General features: G+C 37.8%; 1 protein-coding gene across 1 annotated transcript in view; it reads right to left on the bottom strand.

Annotated features, from left to right (window-relative positions):
- rec114 (REC114 meiotic recombination protein) overlaps positions 1-18,946 on the bottom strand; it is a 47,711-nt gene that overhangs the window by 5,563 nt on the left and 23,202 nt on the right. Inside the window, exons 2-4 of the mRNA XM_041227088.1 lie at positions 8,902-8,985; positions 2,209-2,346; positions 1,520-1,600 (exon numbers count right to left, since the gene is read on the bottom strand). Of these exons, the coding sequence (XP_041083022.1) occupies positions 1,520-1,600; positions 2,209-2,346; positions 8,902-8,985 (303 nt within the window). The remainder of the gene's footprint in view (positions 1-1,519; positions 1,601-2,208; positions 2,347-8,901; positions 8,986-18,946) is intronic.

Raw genomic sequence — 18,946 nt, 5'->3', positions numbered from 1 at the left:
CCTGGGCAATCACAAGGCCCAAAACTATGTGGAGCTGGTTGAGACTCTGGTGAAGAACTACGGCACAATGGGCTTAGGATGTCCCTCAAAGTCCATATCCTTGATGCTCATCTTGATAAATTCAAGGAGAACATGGGAGCGTACTTGGAGGAGCAAGGCGAGAGCTTCCACCAGGATATACTGGACTTTGAACGCCGCTACCAAAGGACAGTATAACGAGAACATGATGGGAGACTACATTTGGGGGCTGATTCGTGAAAGTGATTTACAGTATAATCGTAAATCTCGAAAAACTACTCACTTCTAAATCTTTTGTAGTCATTTTTGTATTACTTTAGTATAAATACATGTTAATTTGGATTCATATGTTGTTTTTTTCTGACTTTATGTGAACGAAAAGACCGTTTTCTCATTGGAAATAGGTAAATTTCAAAATATCACTGTCCTGGTCACAAAAGCAAAGTTTGTGGGGAATAATAGCCATTTTCTATACTTTTGAGGCATAAGCAATTAGGAAATAACACTTACTACCCAGGAACAAAAATTGTGTTACATAGTGTTATTATTATTATTATTGATGAACTTAGCTTTTTTTTTTTAATTATCTATATCATTTTAAACTGTCAAATCTGTTTCATCTTTCAGCTTATATCAAGGTCCCATTTAATACACACACTTACACAAACAATTAAAGATTTTTTTTCAAAATGTCAAAACTTTGTATATATTATTTATTTTAAAACAAGTTTTTTTTTTCTCATGAAGTCTCTTTTTTGGTCACAGATAATACAGCTCATTTTCTTTTCAGATAAAAGCTTCCTAGTTTTCAACAAAATACACTGAATAGTCATTGATACAAAATGTTCAATTTAATATGAAACAACTGTATAGTTCAGTGCAGAGGTTGGAAGGTGAGTAGTTGTTATCGATCTTTTCATTAGTGTATGTCTGAACATGTATTAACATGATTTAAGAACTAGGAAATAATGGTGATTTGATGTTTAATCGCCAGTGGCTTATATGCAATTACACTTCCTGTTGTGTTACCCCTCACCTCAGCCCACACTTGGAATCCATCCACGCAGCACCCATGCACACCACTTCCACACGCTTTCAGTCCCCATCCACACGCCCAAGTCCTAACCACTTCCACAGGCTTTCAGTCCCCATCCACACTCCCAAGTCCTAACCACTTCAATACGCTTTCTTATACCTTCATTCAGGATACACTAATCGTTCAAACACAATCAGTAGATTGAAAAAAACAAAAAAGCAGTACTGTCTGGTAGGTCATGTGACTTGACTGCAGTTAAACCAGTGGAATGAAATTCAGATATAGTGAATCTGTATCATGAAGTAGCAGCTACTGTTACCTCCAGTACATATTCAAATTGAAGTACAAAATACAAGCAACCAAGACAGTGATAATGCTGCTAATGCCAGAGTAAGAACACTGGTTTTAAAACATTGGTTAGCACTCCTTTGAGGGATGTGTACATATATGTTAAATGTGTAGCACCTGTGCAAGACGCTTGATTGGTAATCTGCCCTCTGAATCTTTGACTCCTGAGGTTGACCCAACTCCCCCGGCTAAATCTGTCTGGAGAACCAGGTTAAAAAAAAAAAAAAAACAGGTTCAAACTAAATGAAGACAGTAATCACAGACCAGTAATGATTCCAGTAACAATTAGATGACTGGTTCACACCATCTAGCTAAAAAAAATGTCATTGCCTGAGAATATGCATTGCATAACGCTTGAAGTAATGGAACAGCTGGTTTTGTTTGCTTTTCCATAAGACAGCAGTTTGAGGGATAGTGGGAACTGCAATTTTAATTTCCCCATGAAACTTAAAACATGGTGTTAACAGATTTGTATGCAATGGATTTTACATCATATCATGTATATCTAGATATCAGGGAGCTTAACTTTGCTTAGGTTGTAAAACATAAATACAACCTTTGTATACAAGGTTAATTTAATTTATCGACACACTACTGACCACGTCATGCACAGAGGGTATTACCGGTGGTTAAAGTGTATATCTGGAGCAAAAGGTTTTTATGTTTATTGAATAGATGTAAATGAAATGTCTTGTGTATAGTGCTCGCAGCCTAGAGATGCAACAGTTTGACTGTTTTATCTCTTCTGTGTGCTGGCTGTATTGTGTATTTTAGGGCAATACAATATGAGAAGGGCTGTGTCTTACCCCTTGTGTTGGTTGCCCCATGTCCTGGCTCTTCACTGTTACATACTGCTGTAGAGTGAGCACGGCGCTCCCACACTGCTCCACTGCCTGCTCCCTGGAGTCCCCCCCGAATTGCACACGGAACATGCGGCACTCATTCTGCCAACAAGAGGAGGAGCACAACGTGGCAGCACACAGACAGAGTACTGTGCATTCACAAAGCAGCATCAAGCCAGGAAAACACACAGCTCTGTCAGAATTGCAGTACAAATTATCCAGTATATAGATTTAATCCTGTGCGTAGAACATATGGCTCAATGCCAAAGGTACACCAACACTATGTTCAATAGTAGCTCCCAGGCACAATAGCAGATTTTGTGATTTATAGTAGGCACGGTTTGAGCAGATAGAACCACTCTGCTTCATGGTCCTCTTGTCCAAACAGCACTAGATGACATCTCTTATACAACAAGAGATATCCTACATCCAAAGTATTAACTTAGAATAAAACATGAGATGCACATTGAACATGTATAAATTGGTCGTGCATTTTGTTTTTAGAACAGTTAGCAACAGTTTTTTTGTTGTTGTTGTTTTGTTTAATATTCATGAAACTAGACACATGTGGCTTCTTTTGAGGCAGTCAAGAAAGGTGTCATGAATACTAGACTTTTAGTGGAAACAGACTTTAAAAAACAAACAGTCTTTAATAAATCAGGAGTTTTAGGAATAAGGGCCAATCTCTACTTGTTTATTCACTCCCAGTCATGTCCCCTTTTGTACCATCAGTCACGCCCCCTTGGTTAGCGAGTGCAACTGTTTCTCCTCCAATCCATGGTTGCAACATCGCTTCCCTTCTGGGGCAATGACCTGGTGTACCGTAATTCTGCCCCTGTTCTATACAGCCAACTTCCACCTTTCCCTTGGAATGATTTGTCAGACCATCCAGTCCGGGGCACTCTGTTCCCTTTACACAGTTCTAGATAACTCTGCATCCTTTGACCATCCAAATACAATTTTCTGAAAACTGAAATGTTTGTGGGTTATCAAGTTTTTTTTTTTTTTTTTTTTTTAATCACATAATACAATATTCCAGATTTTTAAAAAATATAAGCAAAATTAGTTGACTCTGAAATTGTGGGGTATCAATCGTGCATTTTATTGCTAATTATAATGGTATGGGCAGTGAACAATGAACTACAATAATCTCCAGAGGTACTGTACATTAGAAGTACACACAGCCTTTCTGGTCACACCCTTGATCTCTTTGACACCGAAATTGTGAGAATTCTTTATTCAGTATCTAACGGGGGACATCTGTGCTGACTCTTCTTGTGAGTTGATAGTGCTGCAGGAAGAGAGCATTGGTGCTTTTTCATTTGTTTTCACGTTGAGGTTCGTTTTTTTGATTAGTGGACTGGGCGTTTACATTGCAGTGCATCTTGTCAGTGGTTGGGGGGGTCGTTCTGATTTCTGTCAACTTGTTTAAATTATTTATGCTGTTTTATCGCTATTGAAGTGTGTGATGCCAAGTATTGGAGTGGAAGGTATCTGGATTGTGGTGTCTGACCACATTTCTAAAAGTTGTCCCTTAGCTGCTAATAGGGTGAAACTGTAGCGCAATGCAAGGAAGAAATTATAATATATATATTTATATTTACAATCCACACTTTACCTCATTTGTTTTTGTTTGTTTTAAATTTTAGTTTTGCCCTTTTTGCATTTGTGGTCAGTTATTGTGTCTTCTTTGAGCTGCCAGAAAGGGAAACTGCAATGCTATTAGAAAAATAAAAAGACTTTTCCTTTATGTTCATGATCACAATGGAGTTTCCTGGTCCGTAAAGATTGTTTCATGCAACTGAAAACAACTCTGCTGCAGCATTCCTGTGCTTGTGACATATTTGTAATATTAATATTTAAAGTAAAAAAAAAAAATACAATGATTTGCAGTAGCACATCTTTTTGAAAACACAACAATACAACTAAACAATTGTTTGTTGCAAAGTGCGTATAAGAAGTAACAGAATGCTTCTGATAGAGGCTGCCATGCTGCTCTAAGGGTTCTGTAAACAGGAAGTCTTTTTTTGCTTTATAAGTGTTACTGTTTCAAATTAATGCAAGAAAGGTGAAAGTGCCCATTAGCCTCTTCATATCTCCCTGATTATTCAGCTCCATTAGCTTCTTCGCATCTCCGATTATCAAAGATTCACTAGCCTCTTCCTACCTCCCTGATTATCAGATCCATTAGCCTTTTCATACCTCCCTGATTATCAGATCCATTAGCTTCTTCACGTCTGCAATTATCAGATTCATCAGTCTCATCATCTCTCCCTGTCTATCAGTTTCATCAGCCTCTTCATACCTCCCTAATTATCAGATCAACTAGCCTCTTCATACCTCCCTGATTATCAGAGATTCAGGTTTGCCCTTTTAGCATGTTACGTACTTCCCCTTGCACTTTAAATTTATTCACTTAATCTGAAAATAGGATAAAAAAGTAGCTTTGCTCTATTGGCAGGTAAGTGCCCGCGCTTCTTTCACTGTCAACAGATGCCAATGGCTACGACTTGGCTTAATAGCTATTATTTTGGATGTTCTGTTATGGTTCTACGTAGAAGGGGTATAATACTGCGATTTTTTTTATTAAATAAATGATAGATACTCCTTGAATGTTTATGAAATATTATTTCCATGCCATTTGTGTGTTTTCCCCGTTTAATTATTATTATTTTTTTTTTTTTTAATGAATTAATGATTCTTAAAATACTGTATTTCATTTAGTTTGTGTCATTTTAACTGACAGAGCCGGGTTGCTTAGTAACCAGTTTAGGGGTCTTCAGAAACACCTGCGCAAATGTTGCCTTCCTACCATTCTCAATCACATGTTTACTTGGTTGCTTTTTAGTAACTCTGGGATTTAGTAATGGTGGTCACAGATTCCATGATTTTAGTTGAGAACATTTAACTTTACCAACACAATTTGAAATGCCACCTCAACCAAAAAAAAAAAAAAAAACTTTTTTCAGTTTAGCTAATGATGTTGAACTAGTTCGGTTGTCTCACTTTGCAATGCAGCTGTTCACACTTTGATTTTTTTTTCAGGGCTGTCAATTGATGTAAACATACATGCAGGTGCAGCTCTACTGTCTGATTTTGTCAACCTGCAGCTTCATTTTTTGGGTCTCTGACCCAAATCAAGCGAAGTATCTCAACATAGCTGAGAAAGCCATTCTACTGTTTGAAGACAACTATGTAAACTTGGTTGCTTTTCTGGAAGGAGAATCCACCTCTAACCAAACATCATCAGCAAGAGCATAAAAGCTCTGTGTATTATTCTTTGTTGTCGCTTCTTTTAGCTTCAGCCTCCATCCTCCCCAGCCTCCACCTTGCAGTGTGCCTCGTCCCGGGGGAGGTGGCTGATAGCCACTTCCTATCTGCGGCACTGGTGTGAATGTAACTGTATTTCCAGCTGGCCTCACGCAGGTAGCCGTCGGACACCCACAGACGAGATCTCCGGACCAATTTGTCTTTCACTCGGGCCCTGAGCGTTCTTCAGAGTTCATAAACCATCTGCAATTGCAATCATCATCATTCATTCATTCACTGCCATTCATTCATAGAGGATTCTCCGTGCTGAAATAAGCAAAGTCTGAAACACCCCACTACTGTTTGTGCAAATGGATTTTGAATCGCTTTAAATAATGAATTAATGATTGGATTCTACACAGCATTTTGTGTTTTGATAGTTAGAGTAATAAAATGTAAATAAAAAATCTTGTTAAATCATTCTTGAGGTGTTGTTATTTTGATAGTTATTTTTTATAAAGTTTTGAGGTAGAATATTTCAGTCCAGGTTTGATAGCACTTACAAAATATTAAAACACTCTTCATCACTAATATTTCAATCCATTATAAATAGAATTCCAGCAAAAAAAAAAATCAGTGTGGAAGTATTTTTATTGCTTTTTTTACATTTATTTCTAAATGCAGTGTGTTTACAATTACCAACATTATAGATTGAACAGAAAAAATCAGGTCATTGGCTTACCAGAGCCTACAGCCTTGTAATTTCTACGGGTTAGCAGCCACCGGCCTTAAAAAAACTATTTTCTCCTTTCAGAAGTTGCCATCTTTGTCAAGATTGTTCTCTTTGACATTTTTTGACCAAACTTTATACTTAATTTTTTCCAAAATACCAAGACACAACGATACCAACCAAATACACACAAATAACTGGGAAACTAACCCTAACTCCAGCTAAAGAGATGAGTGTGTATGGTTTGTTTCCTGTGTGCAAATGAGTTCCCCTGTTCACATTAAAATTTAGTAAGCAAACCAAAGTCAGTTAATTTGCCAAACTAACTGAGATCTCCTCTTCAGGTTAGCTCAATTCAGTTTGATTGCCAGTGAGCTTTCCACACTACACTCAAAACAAAACAAACCATACCGAGCGCAGAACCAACCACCCTGATGAACTCAGTCTGAACACAGCCTTAGATTCTGCTCATATTTCCTAAACATTTAAATGGAATATTAGGAACCAATCAGAAAAGACTTCTATTTAGAGTACTGCTATTAATGTAATATCAATCACATATAATCAGTTATGAATCTATCAAAATCCCAGTCCATCCGATTCTGTGCACAGATGTCATTCCCATAGGACGATTTCAAGATTAAATGTTTGACAATGGTCATTTGTCTAAGAATAATTCTAAACTTTTAACACCTGGAAAATGATGACATGTTTAAAATCTAAACTCCCAATGAAACTTGTCGACAAAATCTGCACTAAAACACTGATAACTGTAAATATAGGCTAACAGTAAAGATGTTAAATGTATGTACATTTATATAGAACAGTGTCCAAATGCTTTGAAGAGTAGTGCAATTCAAAGTTCACACACTCTAGTCTCTAAGTTGCCTTGGATAAAAGTGTCTGCTAAATAAACAAAAAGCGGATCTTCTATTGGTTACAAAGGACCCCAGAAATGGCTGCCTGTAGAGCCTCTGGCAAGGCAGACTAATCTTTAAAGTTAAGGTATTATTTACATCTTTTGTAAAAATGAACAAATAAGTGATACTGCTTTTTTAATACATGACATTTAAATGCAGCAATCTAGTGAAGTTACAAAAACAAACAAACAAAAAACACAGCAGTCGCTAAGGTATTCGATTAGAAACTTTGTGGTCAAGCGTGTAGTTGTTCGGATGTTTAAAAAATAACTTGAAGTTTACTGCTTAGAAACAGTTCAAGACAAACTTTCCCTGGTAAAAAATGTATTGATTTTTTTTCTTTCGATTTTAGTGTTGCTAACCTAGTTTATCATATTTACATAATTTTTAGATTGAAATGCTAAATAAAAAATAAACTTTTCTTTTTTTTTTTTTTTTTTTTTTTTTTGCTAGATTTGAACAGAAGCGATACTAGTTACCGGTATTTTTGAAACTATTAAAAACATAGAGAATGACAAATAGGTTTATATTATACTTGTACATTGTGTTTATATATTAATTTATTTTTTTGAGAGTAGTGCAGGGAAAGAATGTTGCCCACACAAAATAAATAAAACATCAGGGTATGAAACCAGGATCAGTTTCAATTAGCCATCGTGGGACAAGATGTTAGAGGAGGAAAAATAGCTGTAAAATGTTGCACATGGTTAAAAAAAAAATAATAATGTATACATAGAAATAAACAAAAGAATTGAAGCCTACTGTACATATTGAGGGCATTTGGTAGAAAAACTGTTTTTGAAAAAAAAGAGAAACTTAACAGGTTATAAACAAGTCCTTTAAAAACCTGGGGTTCAGCAATTACAACTCTGAAATAATGTCTCGAAAAAATCAGAATTTCAGGAAGAAGCAGTAATAGTTGGCAATGATTTTGTAACTGTTGCAACAAACTAAAACATCTGTACATCGGTTGAATTCAGCTTATAGAGAAAGAGTGGGGGGGAGGGGAGACAGGCAGAAGCTATTTTTATATTTGAATAACTCAAGTTATTGCTTACTACAGTTGTACTCTTAGTATGTTACTTAAATTTACAAGCAAATGTGTTCCAAACTGCACTGAACGGAGCATTTCCTTAAAGTATGCTATACATTTGTTGGGGGGGAGGAGAGGTGGGCTCACAGGGAACCTTTTACATATTTTGAAGAAATTAGTGAACCAGTCCAGCTACAAGGCTAAATCCACCCTGTTAATCACTAATTCATTGATTGTGTTCACTGTTAAATAAAACCAAAATTCTACAAGTTACATTCTACTATTTTGTGCGACCGGGAGGGGACAAATAGATTTTTCTAGCATTATGTCCCTTGAACAAGATGTTTTTTTTTCAGAAATTGCACATCCCTTTAGTGCATGCTCATTTGTGACCAATCAGGTATTTAACCTGATTTAGGAACTTAAAAAAAATATATATATATGATCCTTTCAATTACATCAAGATTTAATGTGACTCTGATTTGCAGCAATTAAAACGTTCACCTGGAAACCAGATAACGGGGTAAGTAAAATGCTTTACTAGAAAAAGAAAAGTGGAAAATAGAAATGATTGACTGGGGCAGCAAGTCCTGAAGCAAGGAGAGAACCTGGAGATTCCTCATTACCAGCCAGGCCTGCAGAGCTATTATTCAGCAGTTATTACACCTTGCTCCCTGAGGTTCCTGCGGGAGCTTCACTGCTCCAGCCCTTTACGATTCACTTACCTTCATCTTCAAACTGAAAAGCAGAAGGTCTGCCTTTCGCACCACCTTCAGAAAGCTGGGCGCGTCAATCAGTGAAAACCCTTCCTGAAAGAAATACAGTACTGCTGTTTTACAAGCTATGTATAAACCAACCAGGCACAGATCTGTCAACATTCCAGTACATTTGTGCACTGATACCACCCCATGCATTTAACAATTCAGCATAAAACAGACTGCAAATCTTTGTTTTTGTTATTTCTTACACATTATTATGTTGTGTCTCTTATTGGAATGGCTGAAGAATGGGAGAGCAAAGTACCAGCTAGATCTGGAATGTAAATACTGTTACCTAACCAGTTTTGTAAACAGATCAAAGCGTGTCATTTCACAAAGACAGCAGCAGAGGGTTCCACTGCCCCAGAAACTGATCTGCATGAAATTAGAAATGCTGCCTTTATAAACTGGTTGCATCACAAATTTGAAATAAAAAAAACAGTGATGTTGTTTTTCTGTGTTGCGATATCCATGTTTTATGAATGACAATATTTACTAAAAAAAGGAAAAAACAACTTGCTTTAATAAAACAGAATGTGAAAGCAATAAAACCTGACAGGGTGTTATAGCCACGCTTCGGGGTGTTGTTTGGCATGAGGCTAACCCTAGGCCTCAGGATTTTGGAGCATACTTGAACACCCGGCAGTGTCTAACTGCACCCTACCCCACCACTCCCAATGTGAACTGTGTGTCAAGTGAATCATGGCTCCAAGCCATGTTGGTATTGTTACACATCTGCACAGGTTGGAACACTTGTTATCCAATGAGAGCTTGCATATTTTACCACTTGCCAAAATCACCAAATTTTTTAAAACTTTTTTTTTTTTTAAATTACCATTACTTTTATAAATCAGTGATGTTAATATATATTTGTGTCGAGTTGTATGAAGATTAATGTTTGCTCACTAATTTGATCCAATGATCTTCCTGCAGCCAATTCACCGGCCTTCACTAAACAGGCATGTCAGTCAAACAGCGCAGTGTCACTGGTTGAGTGAAACCGCTTCCGGAGCCAAAATGAATAGACAGCAAATAATGACAGGATAAGAACTGAACCAACCAACAAATCAACAAACTTAATACCCGAAAATGAAAGTAAAGAATAATGTATGCGAGTTTGTTGGTAAAGTGAGCTACATTCTAATCAGGCTTGCAGCTCATGCTTTAGAGACAGTAGTAGCTGTGTCTTACCACTAATCACTAACACTTTGCACTTGCATTTGCATTCAACTAAAGGTACATCATTAATTTAGTAATCTGGTGTTGTATAAAAAAATATTTACATACTGGTATTACAGATTTATAATACCGGTAGCAAAATAGCAAGAAATTAAAAAAAAACAAAAAAAAAACACATATTTAAATCGTAAATTAGTGTGTATGGGTACATACATTTCTCTTACAGGTTCAGTTATAAACAAAAATGGCAGAAAAATATTGACAGTAAATTCATGAGAGGCAATCGGACTTGACACAGACAGTATAGTGAGGGAGAGTACATTCCAGAGCAAAATTGGTCAGCCGTGGGGCAGTGGTAGTAATGAATGCACACTCCATCTGGGTAACGGTTGTAGTGATGGTTTCAAAGAAAACTAAAATAATAAAATGTGAAGACAACATAAACCAACTGGGTAGTAAACAAACTGTGAAATAATGTAATGTGTTTAAAAGTAAAATTACAGTTAACAAATTAATGTAAATGGGTTCCCACAGTTTGATGTGTTAGGTTAAATCACAGACTTGGGTTTGTGTTATGTTTTGTTGAAAACAATGTATTATGTTAGAAAGGATATATGAAGGCTTTAAGACCCTGGGGAGCACACTTAGGTGAGGAGTTATCAGCTGGTCTTAATTGTTTAATTAGCTAATTATCTAGCAGTTAAAGCTGGTAAAGTTGAGATGGTAGGGGGAGGGGAGAACAAAGAGAAGAGACCAAACGCTGAGGTAACAAAGGACTTTGAAACTGAATGGAAAGTTTGTTTCAGGGTAAGCAGAATTAGCCTGCCCCTGTTTAGTTTGGAGGGAAAAATAAGTGTTTAAGTTTAATTACCCACGGAGGGTAATTGTACTACTGTTGTCAGTGTTTGTTATTTAAACACACCTGGTAGTGTGTGGAAGATTATACTATATAGTCACAAAGTGCGACCAGAAGCAAGAATTCGTCACTATATATATATATATATATATATATATATAACACAAGTCAAAGTTGCAATAAAATACTTGGATACTAATTTTATCAAAGAAACCAAGCTAAAATGCACCCTGGATTGCTCGCTCTATTCTTGCTGTTTTATACAGTCTAATAGTCCACAGGTGAACTCTATTACCTTTTATTTTTTTCACAAGCACATCTCACTAATGTTTCTGAATAATCCAACCTGCCCTTTACTGTGGTAATGCAAGCAGTTCACACGTCTGACAGTGGCACCTGTGCAACACTCCAAGTACATAGATATGGTTTTTACCTCATGTGATTAAGACTTCTAACCTGGACATCTCTGTACTTTAAATAAAATGGAGTACTTTCATTATCTGCATGATATTCAAAATAGGAACTACCTTGATTGACATGTCTGCAGTTTACTATGCTTCTACTATCTATTTGCTTTACCATGCTTTCAATGTGCTTTAGAGTTTGGAAAATTATCTTTAGTCTAGATATCAACGCTAACTTTTTGAATCACAATTGTTCTGAAAATGATGCTGTTTCTTTCTCTTCCAGTAAAACACCTTCCTTGTCTCAGATTTTTCCATAAAGAAATTCTATATGATGTTAAAAGAGTTGTATTATTTGGAACCACTTTAGAAGTGACCCTAAAGAGAGCACAATCCTGACCTCCAAACAGACTGCTTTACAATGACGTAAGATGTCTTGAAGGGGCTCAAAACGTATGGTGCTGGAGTGCAGAAGAACACAACACAAATTACACAACACAGCCACTGTGCTGGCTTTCAGCCACACAACTTATTACACAGTAGGCTTTACTGACCCATACGAATAAAGGGTAGTAGCCAAAGTACAATAAATAGGATCATTTGACGGTGTTTCTGCTGGAAGTATGAAACACCTTGGAAGCCAGCACACTGCACAGGAGCTCTTACCAGCAGCCCTTGTCCTTGCGATATAAGGAAATGCCCTGACTGGACTATGGTTAAGGTCAGTTGTCCATCAGCCCCAGATTCAAAAACCTAAAATAAAGAAATGTACAGATTTGCATTACAGAGTCATCTTCATTTTGTTTTTACTGTCTTTATTTTAAATACTTCTGTCCAGTCTGTATCAAGAATGTATCCATAAATATGTCATGGATAATTCCAAATTGAAAATCAATCTGGCGTGTTTGGCCTTATTGAAGGGAATCTGTGGATGAAAACAACATCTAGAGACAGATCTTACTTATTGGCTGATGACCAATTAATTATTAGTTATAAAATAGCTTTTAGTGACAAACTATCAAATTCTACGAAGTATAGGTTTGCCTTCTTTTCTAACATAGCTTTTAACTACTAAACACAAAAGGTTTTTCTTCTTAAATGATACCCACATTAGAAATCAAAAGCTTACATGACCCCAATATGACAGCCATCTTAAATCAGTTCAAAGTTAAGGCCACAGATTGTCCAAAGAAGTTTACATAACATTGAAAAAATGATGTCTGCTAGAAATGTAATTCGGGGATTGCAATTTCAAGAGGTACAAAGTTAATTCTCCAAGTTTAATCTAGAAAGGCATACTGTTTAGATTTTAAGAGTTAACACTCCAGCCGTCTCTTTGACATGGGCCCCTCCTTACCTGTCACTTGGAGAACAGACCCACTAGTAGTGTGTGTGAATGCATCCTTAATGTATTAGAGTACTCATGAAAGCTTTACTTCAGCAATGGAAAAAAAACAAAAAGACACTGCAGGAAAAAAAAAAAAAAAAAAAAAAAAAAAAAAAAAAAAAAACTAAAACGCCCACCTCAAGCCTAATTAAAAGGGAACATATGCTTCACTGGGTCTGTTTCCCTTGATAGCCCTGCTTTGGCTGAAACCTGAGCAGTTAATCCATGCAAACATTTTGAAATATTATCCTGCCTGAGCTCAAATAAAACATGTGTCACTATGGATCTCTTATGAAAATGTATCCTTTGTTTTACTACAACTTCTATATAGAGTACTGGGTCAAAAAATAAAAATAAAACTCATTCCCAAAGTACACCAAAAGTAACTTGGATGCCTAATGTACTTTTATATGTGAAAAATAACTTAGAATGTGAAAAAATATAAAGGTTAAATAAAATGACACCTATTAGGTTGAGAGCACCAAGTGGTTCCTTGTGAATGTCAACCGAGCATGTGCAGTCTTGAATCAGCAACACCTGCAAACATAGTGGACCTGATGTTCGATCTTCGTGCAATCCACTCGCTAAATTTGTGCCTCGCAAAAAAAATTGTGCTTTGGCACAAAATGAGAGATATTCCAAAAAGGCACAAAGCAATTGTGAGACATTTTAATATAGCAGTTTTTTGAGCAATTCGCAAATCTTTTTGCCTCGCAAAACCGTCTGTGCATTCATTACCAATATAGCAACTGCACACAACAGCCAAGCGAGAATACAGAATGATGGACAGTCACCATTAGTAATGGCATTACCCCAACAAGCTGCTATCATTGGTGTCACCACAGTATGTACCGATATGACAGCAGACAAGACCACACAATATATCGTGCACACATACATACGGACCATTCATATACATAACTGGCTCCATAGCTAAGCACCGAGTTTTCAAATTAATGAACTGATAACGCCACTATTTTACTGAATACGGACAGTATTGTATCACAAGGAAATACTATATAGGTTTCTTTCAAGGCCAGCTGATCCGACATAGCTGTATGTTTTTGAAGTAAAATTAAAAAAAGGCTTTGTCTTTTTTTTCTGAATGATTTTTTTTTATATAAGTCGTACTGTGACAAAGTCTATTGTGGTAGCACACTCTCTGATTTGTAAATGTAACAAGGTAATTCACGTGCAAAGTAAACATCAATCAAGCATTTTTATACACACAATTCACAGAAATGCGCTGTTATTCATTCTACTCACCCATTTGAACATTATGATTAAGCCCAGTTTGTAAGGTTTTGAGTGTTGCCGGAAAGGATTTTTTCATTATGCCATTTTTTTTTGTAAGAATAATAATTAATTCTACACTGAACAAAAATATAAAACGCAACATGTAAAGTGTTGGTCCCATGTTTCATGAGCTGAAAAGATCCCAGAAATTTTCCATACGCACAAAAAGCTTATTTCTCTCAAATTTTGCGCACAAATTTGTTTACATCTCTGTTAGTGAGCATTTCCCCTTTGCCAAGATAATCCATCCACCTGACAGGTGTGGCATATCAAGAAGCTGATTAAACAGCATGATCATTACACAGGTGCACCTTGTGCTGGGGACAATAAAAGGCCACACTAAAATGTGCAGTTTTGTCACGCAACACGTCCAGTACGTCCAACCGGCCTCACAACCGCAGACCACGTGTAACCACGCCAGCCCAGGACTTCCACATCTGGCTTCTTCACCTGCGGGATCGTCTAGACCAACCACCCGGACAGCTGATGAAATTGCGGGTTTGCACAACCGAACAATTTCTGCACAAACTGTCAGAAACCGTCTCAGGGAAGCTTATCTGCATGCTCGTCGTCCTCACCAGGGTCTTGACCTGACTGCAGTTCGGCGTCGTAACCGACTTCAGTGGGCAAATGCTCACCTTTGATGGCCACTGGCATGCTGGAGAAGTGTGTTCTTCATGGATGAATCTCGGTTTCAACTGTATGGCGTTGTGTGGGCGAGCGGTTTGCTGATGTCAGCGTTGTGAACAGAGTGCCCCATGGTGGCGGTGGGGTTATGGTATGGGCTGGCATAAGCTACGGACAACAAACACAATTGCATTTTATCGATGGCAATTTAAATGCACAGAGATACCGTGATGAGATACTGAGGCCCATTGTCGTGCCATTCATCCGCCGCCATCACCTCATGTTTCAGCATGATAATGCACGGCCCCATGTCGCAAGGATCTGTACACAATTCCTGGAAGCTGAAAATGTCCCAGTTCTTCCATGACCTGCATACTCACCAGACATGTCACCCACTGAGCATGTTTGGGATGGTCTGGATTGATGTGTACGACAGCGTGTTCCAGTTCCCGACAATATAGCAACTTCGCACAGCCATTGAAGAGGAGTGGGACAACATTCCACAGGCCACAATCAAAAGCCTGATCAACTCTATGCGAAGGAGATGTGTCGCACTGCATGAGGCAAATGGTGGTCACACCAGATACTGACTGGTTTTCTGATCCACGCCCCTACCTTTTTTTTTTTTTTTTTTTTTTTTTTTTTAAGGTATCTGCGACCAACAGATGCATATCTGTATTCCCAGTCATGTGAAATCCATAGATTAGGGCCTAATGAATTTATTTCAATTGACTGATTTCCTTATATGAACTTGTAACTCAGTAAAATCTTTGAAATTGTTGCATGTTGCGTTTATTTTTGTTCAGTGTAAATACGTTCCTAAAATGTTAATTGTAGCCTACTATGATTTCTCAATAAATGAACAGTACAATTAGCAACATCGACATTCAGCAGACAGCTGCATAAAAACATCCAGAAATTAAAGTTAACAGAACTGTTTGTCCCGCCTCAGCTAACTTATGATTGGACTGCTGCAGAGAAAATACAGGTCTTTGATTGGTTGATCGTATCACTGGTCTGCCTTTAGGAAAAAGTTAGCATACCTTTCACGGCAAGAGTGCCCTGTCGGTGTTTGGCTCTCCCAACTGCAGCTGGCCACCCCTATACCCGTAATGCGCAGCAACCAATGGAATAGCCAAATAAAGCAATGGGCCACAAGATGGGTGTATGACGTATTTATACAATTAATTTACAGATGTGTGGCAACACACAGCAAAGATAACAGGCAGGACCCCCCTCCCCTCTTCATCCTTCTCTCAATCTTCATTTCTATACTTTGATGGTACACGTTGGATGCCGATATGCCTGAGGAGCAGTGAAGAACACATATAACTGTATATGTAAACACAACACCGCCGTCCATCATATCAATACACTGATAAAACACTTAACTGACCGCCCATCCGGTGCGTGCGGACTGGGGGGGGGGGTTGGGGTTCTGTACTATTGTACGTTTATACTGCTGTACCCAACTCCAGAGTGGACTGTTACACCAACACTATTTGAGCCAGTGGTGCGCAGTTATTGGAACTAGCACATCACAATTATCGCGCAGATATTAGTATATTCAGATGAATTAGGGCTTTCACCCAATTCAGATTTGATTGCGCTATGTGCATATTGAATGTCCACCTAGAATACATTTACATTACATTTCTATTTACCAATGCATTACCATATGTTAATAGGGCCACATTAAGGAACAGAAGGAAGGCAGTGTGCTGGACAGTGGTGAGTGCATGTTTCCACACTTGTCTGTTGGGCATGGGAATATGCTATAAACATCACTATGATGTGAATATGATATATATGTTAGTATGGAAACAAAAAAAGTTTGTTTTAATTGCCGCAAATTGACTATGCTGATGCAGTATATAGGTTTGCATCACCATTAACTTTAGTTAAACTGGACTAGCTATATCATGCAGCATTGAGGTACATTACAAATACAAGATTTAATACTCATCATTGTATATTATACGATTTGGTAGGCTGGACTTTGGCTTTACGTAGGTTGAAGCACTGGTATATTCTAGTATATAAGGCTATTCAATGTAAATTATAGGAATATACTTATTTAAATGAATACCGTATAGCTTCTCATAGTAATCATGGCCTCAGATCTCATTCTTTTTTGCATTTTAAAATCCCAAATGTGCGTACTTAGGCTGGTAAAGGATCCTTTACTTATTATGCCCCATGGTCCTGGAATGAGTTCCAGTCCAAACTAAAGCTGCAGACCCAGATATCTTTATTGCAATTTAAGAGTAAACTGCATGATTTCGTGACAGAGTTGTAATTGTTTTAAGTAGCTGACTACTTTTGTATATTTAGTTTTAAATGTGATATTGTTTTAAATGTTATTTGCCTGTGTCTTAATTGTATTTTATTGTGAATTTGTTCTCATTGTCCGACTGACTTGCTGCTGCCTGCTTTGCTAGGTCTCAGTCGTAAAAGAGGTTTTAATATATACATACACACACACACACACACACACACGTATTACACATATTATCTATCTATCTATCTATCTCCGGGTATTGACTGTTGATCTACTAAAAAAAAACTTTTTAAAAAATAGGTAGATATTGCCTAGTTGGTAACCAGTTTGGGGTCATACAAGTACTAATATATTTGTGCACAGTTTTTGCAAAGGCTTTGTTGGGCATACAAAGTCGTTGTCTTATATATTATAGATTATAAAACAACGACTTGTGTGTCTGGAAAAAAAATGGTTTCTGAATAAGGTGTCTAGAAGGGCTAGTACTCTGACAGTATCCTAATACTAAGTGGGTATTTGGTATCACGTTTTCGGAATACTGGTATCCAGAATGCGGACGGATTCTTTCAGAATACCATGTTTATATGGCATAGAATAGCTATTCAAATTTCCTACTATTCCGAATACATCTGAATCCTGATAGAACAGGACAACCGGAACAGGTGCCCGGATAGCAATATGGGTGCAGTCAATTGCATCTACCACACGTGGCAAGTGTGCGACCTTATAAAAATCCTGCATTATCTCCTCTGTTTGCTCTGGTACTGGGGAATATAATATGTTCCTCAGCACATCACAGCAATGTGGTTATGAACCTGTCGAGGTGGCAGGACACGGCTAACTGGGTGATCCCCACTGTATCATCTGCTACCTTCTGGAAGGTTTTGGTAGCCAGGATACACATACAGACAGACACTACCAATTGCTCAGACAAGGCATGACTGCGCAGGTTTGTTCTGGCCAGGGCATCATGCAGCATGTGACATAGATGAGTCAGCATGTCTCAGTCGAGACAATACCTGGACACGACTTGCTCATTGCTGAGCTCCTCATATATGTGCAGAGGCTGGTACACCATTTCAGCATATCTTCGCCTATGTCGGGGTTGCTGTTGCTGGGTGTGCCTTGCATCATTTACATCCAAATATCGACGGACACGCTGCATGCTACCCACATTTCCCATTGTTGCCTGTTTTAGTCAGTGCTGGAATGGTAGTGTGTGCGGAGTTAACGCAGATCTTTTACAATCCTTATTGGATTGTGAGGCGAAAAAGGACGTTTCGAATATGGCAACTTGGCACAATTTCAGCACAATGGCCATTTGCGACGCAGATGCCCCTCTGTACGGTGTGCAAACCGTTCGAATATCGGGCCCAGTATCTGCTTGTGAAAGCGTTTCATTGTCTCTCCCACGGTGACGGAAACTGACTTATAACAAGGAGATACAGCTTTCATATTACACACATTTGCATAATGTACACATTCTCCAACCCCCAGGTTGCACTGAACTGAAGACCGACTGAAGATAACTACAGTCAGCACTCGCATATCTAACCCTATCAAATTTTGACTTCAGTGACGGTTAAACGCGTGTGATGCATATCTGTTTATTGCATTTTGGACCTTTCCAACCCAGGGTTCGACATTAACCATGTTCCAGTGGCCCGGGCCTGTAGAGAGCGCAGTTTGACCGGTAGTTATGAAGCACCACAGGCCCAACTGGGTCGTTTACATTTAACTAGTATAATATATAGTGCACATGGCTTCCCTTTTATGAATCCAGGAAAATGGGCCAGTGTGTCAAAAAGCTGAAACTTAATTTACAATATTTATTTACAATAAATCATAAAGAATGTAATTATGAAAAAAATGAAGAAAATTTAGAGTGGAGGTTTCATTATTGCAGAGGAAAAAAAAGCAACGTTTAGCCTTGTTTGGCGTCAAGTTTCCCTGACTTGAAGATAAAACAGCAACTTTATTTG

The sequence above is a fragment of the Polyodon spathula genome, chromosome 24, assembly GCF_017654505.1.
Source record: "Polyodon spathula isolate WHYD16114869_AA chromosome 24, ASM1765450v1, whole genome shotgun sequence".
Taxonomy (NCBI): Eukaryota; Metazoa; Chordata; class Actinopteri; order Acipenseriformes; family Polyodontidae; genus Polyodon; species Polyodon spathula.
Note: the sequence above shows the minus strand (reverse complement) of the source record. Positions and strands in the feature narration are given on the sequence as shown.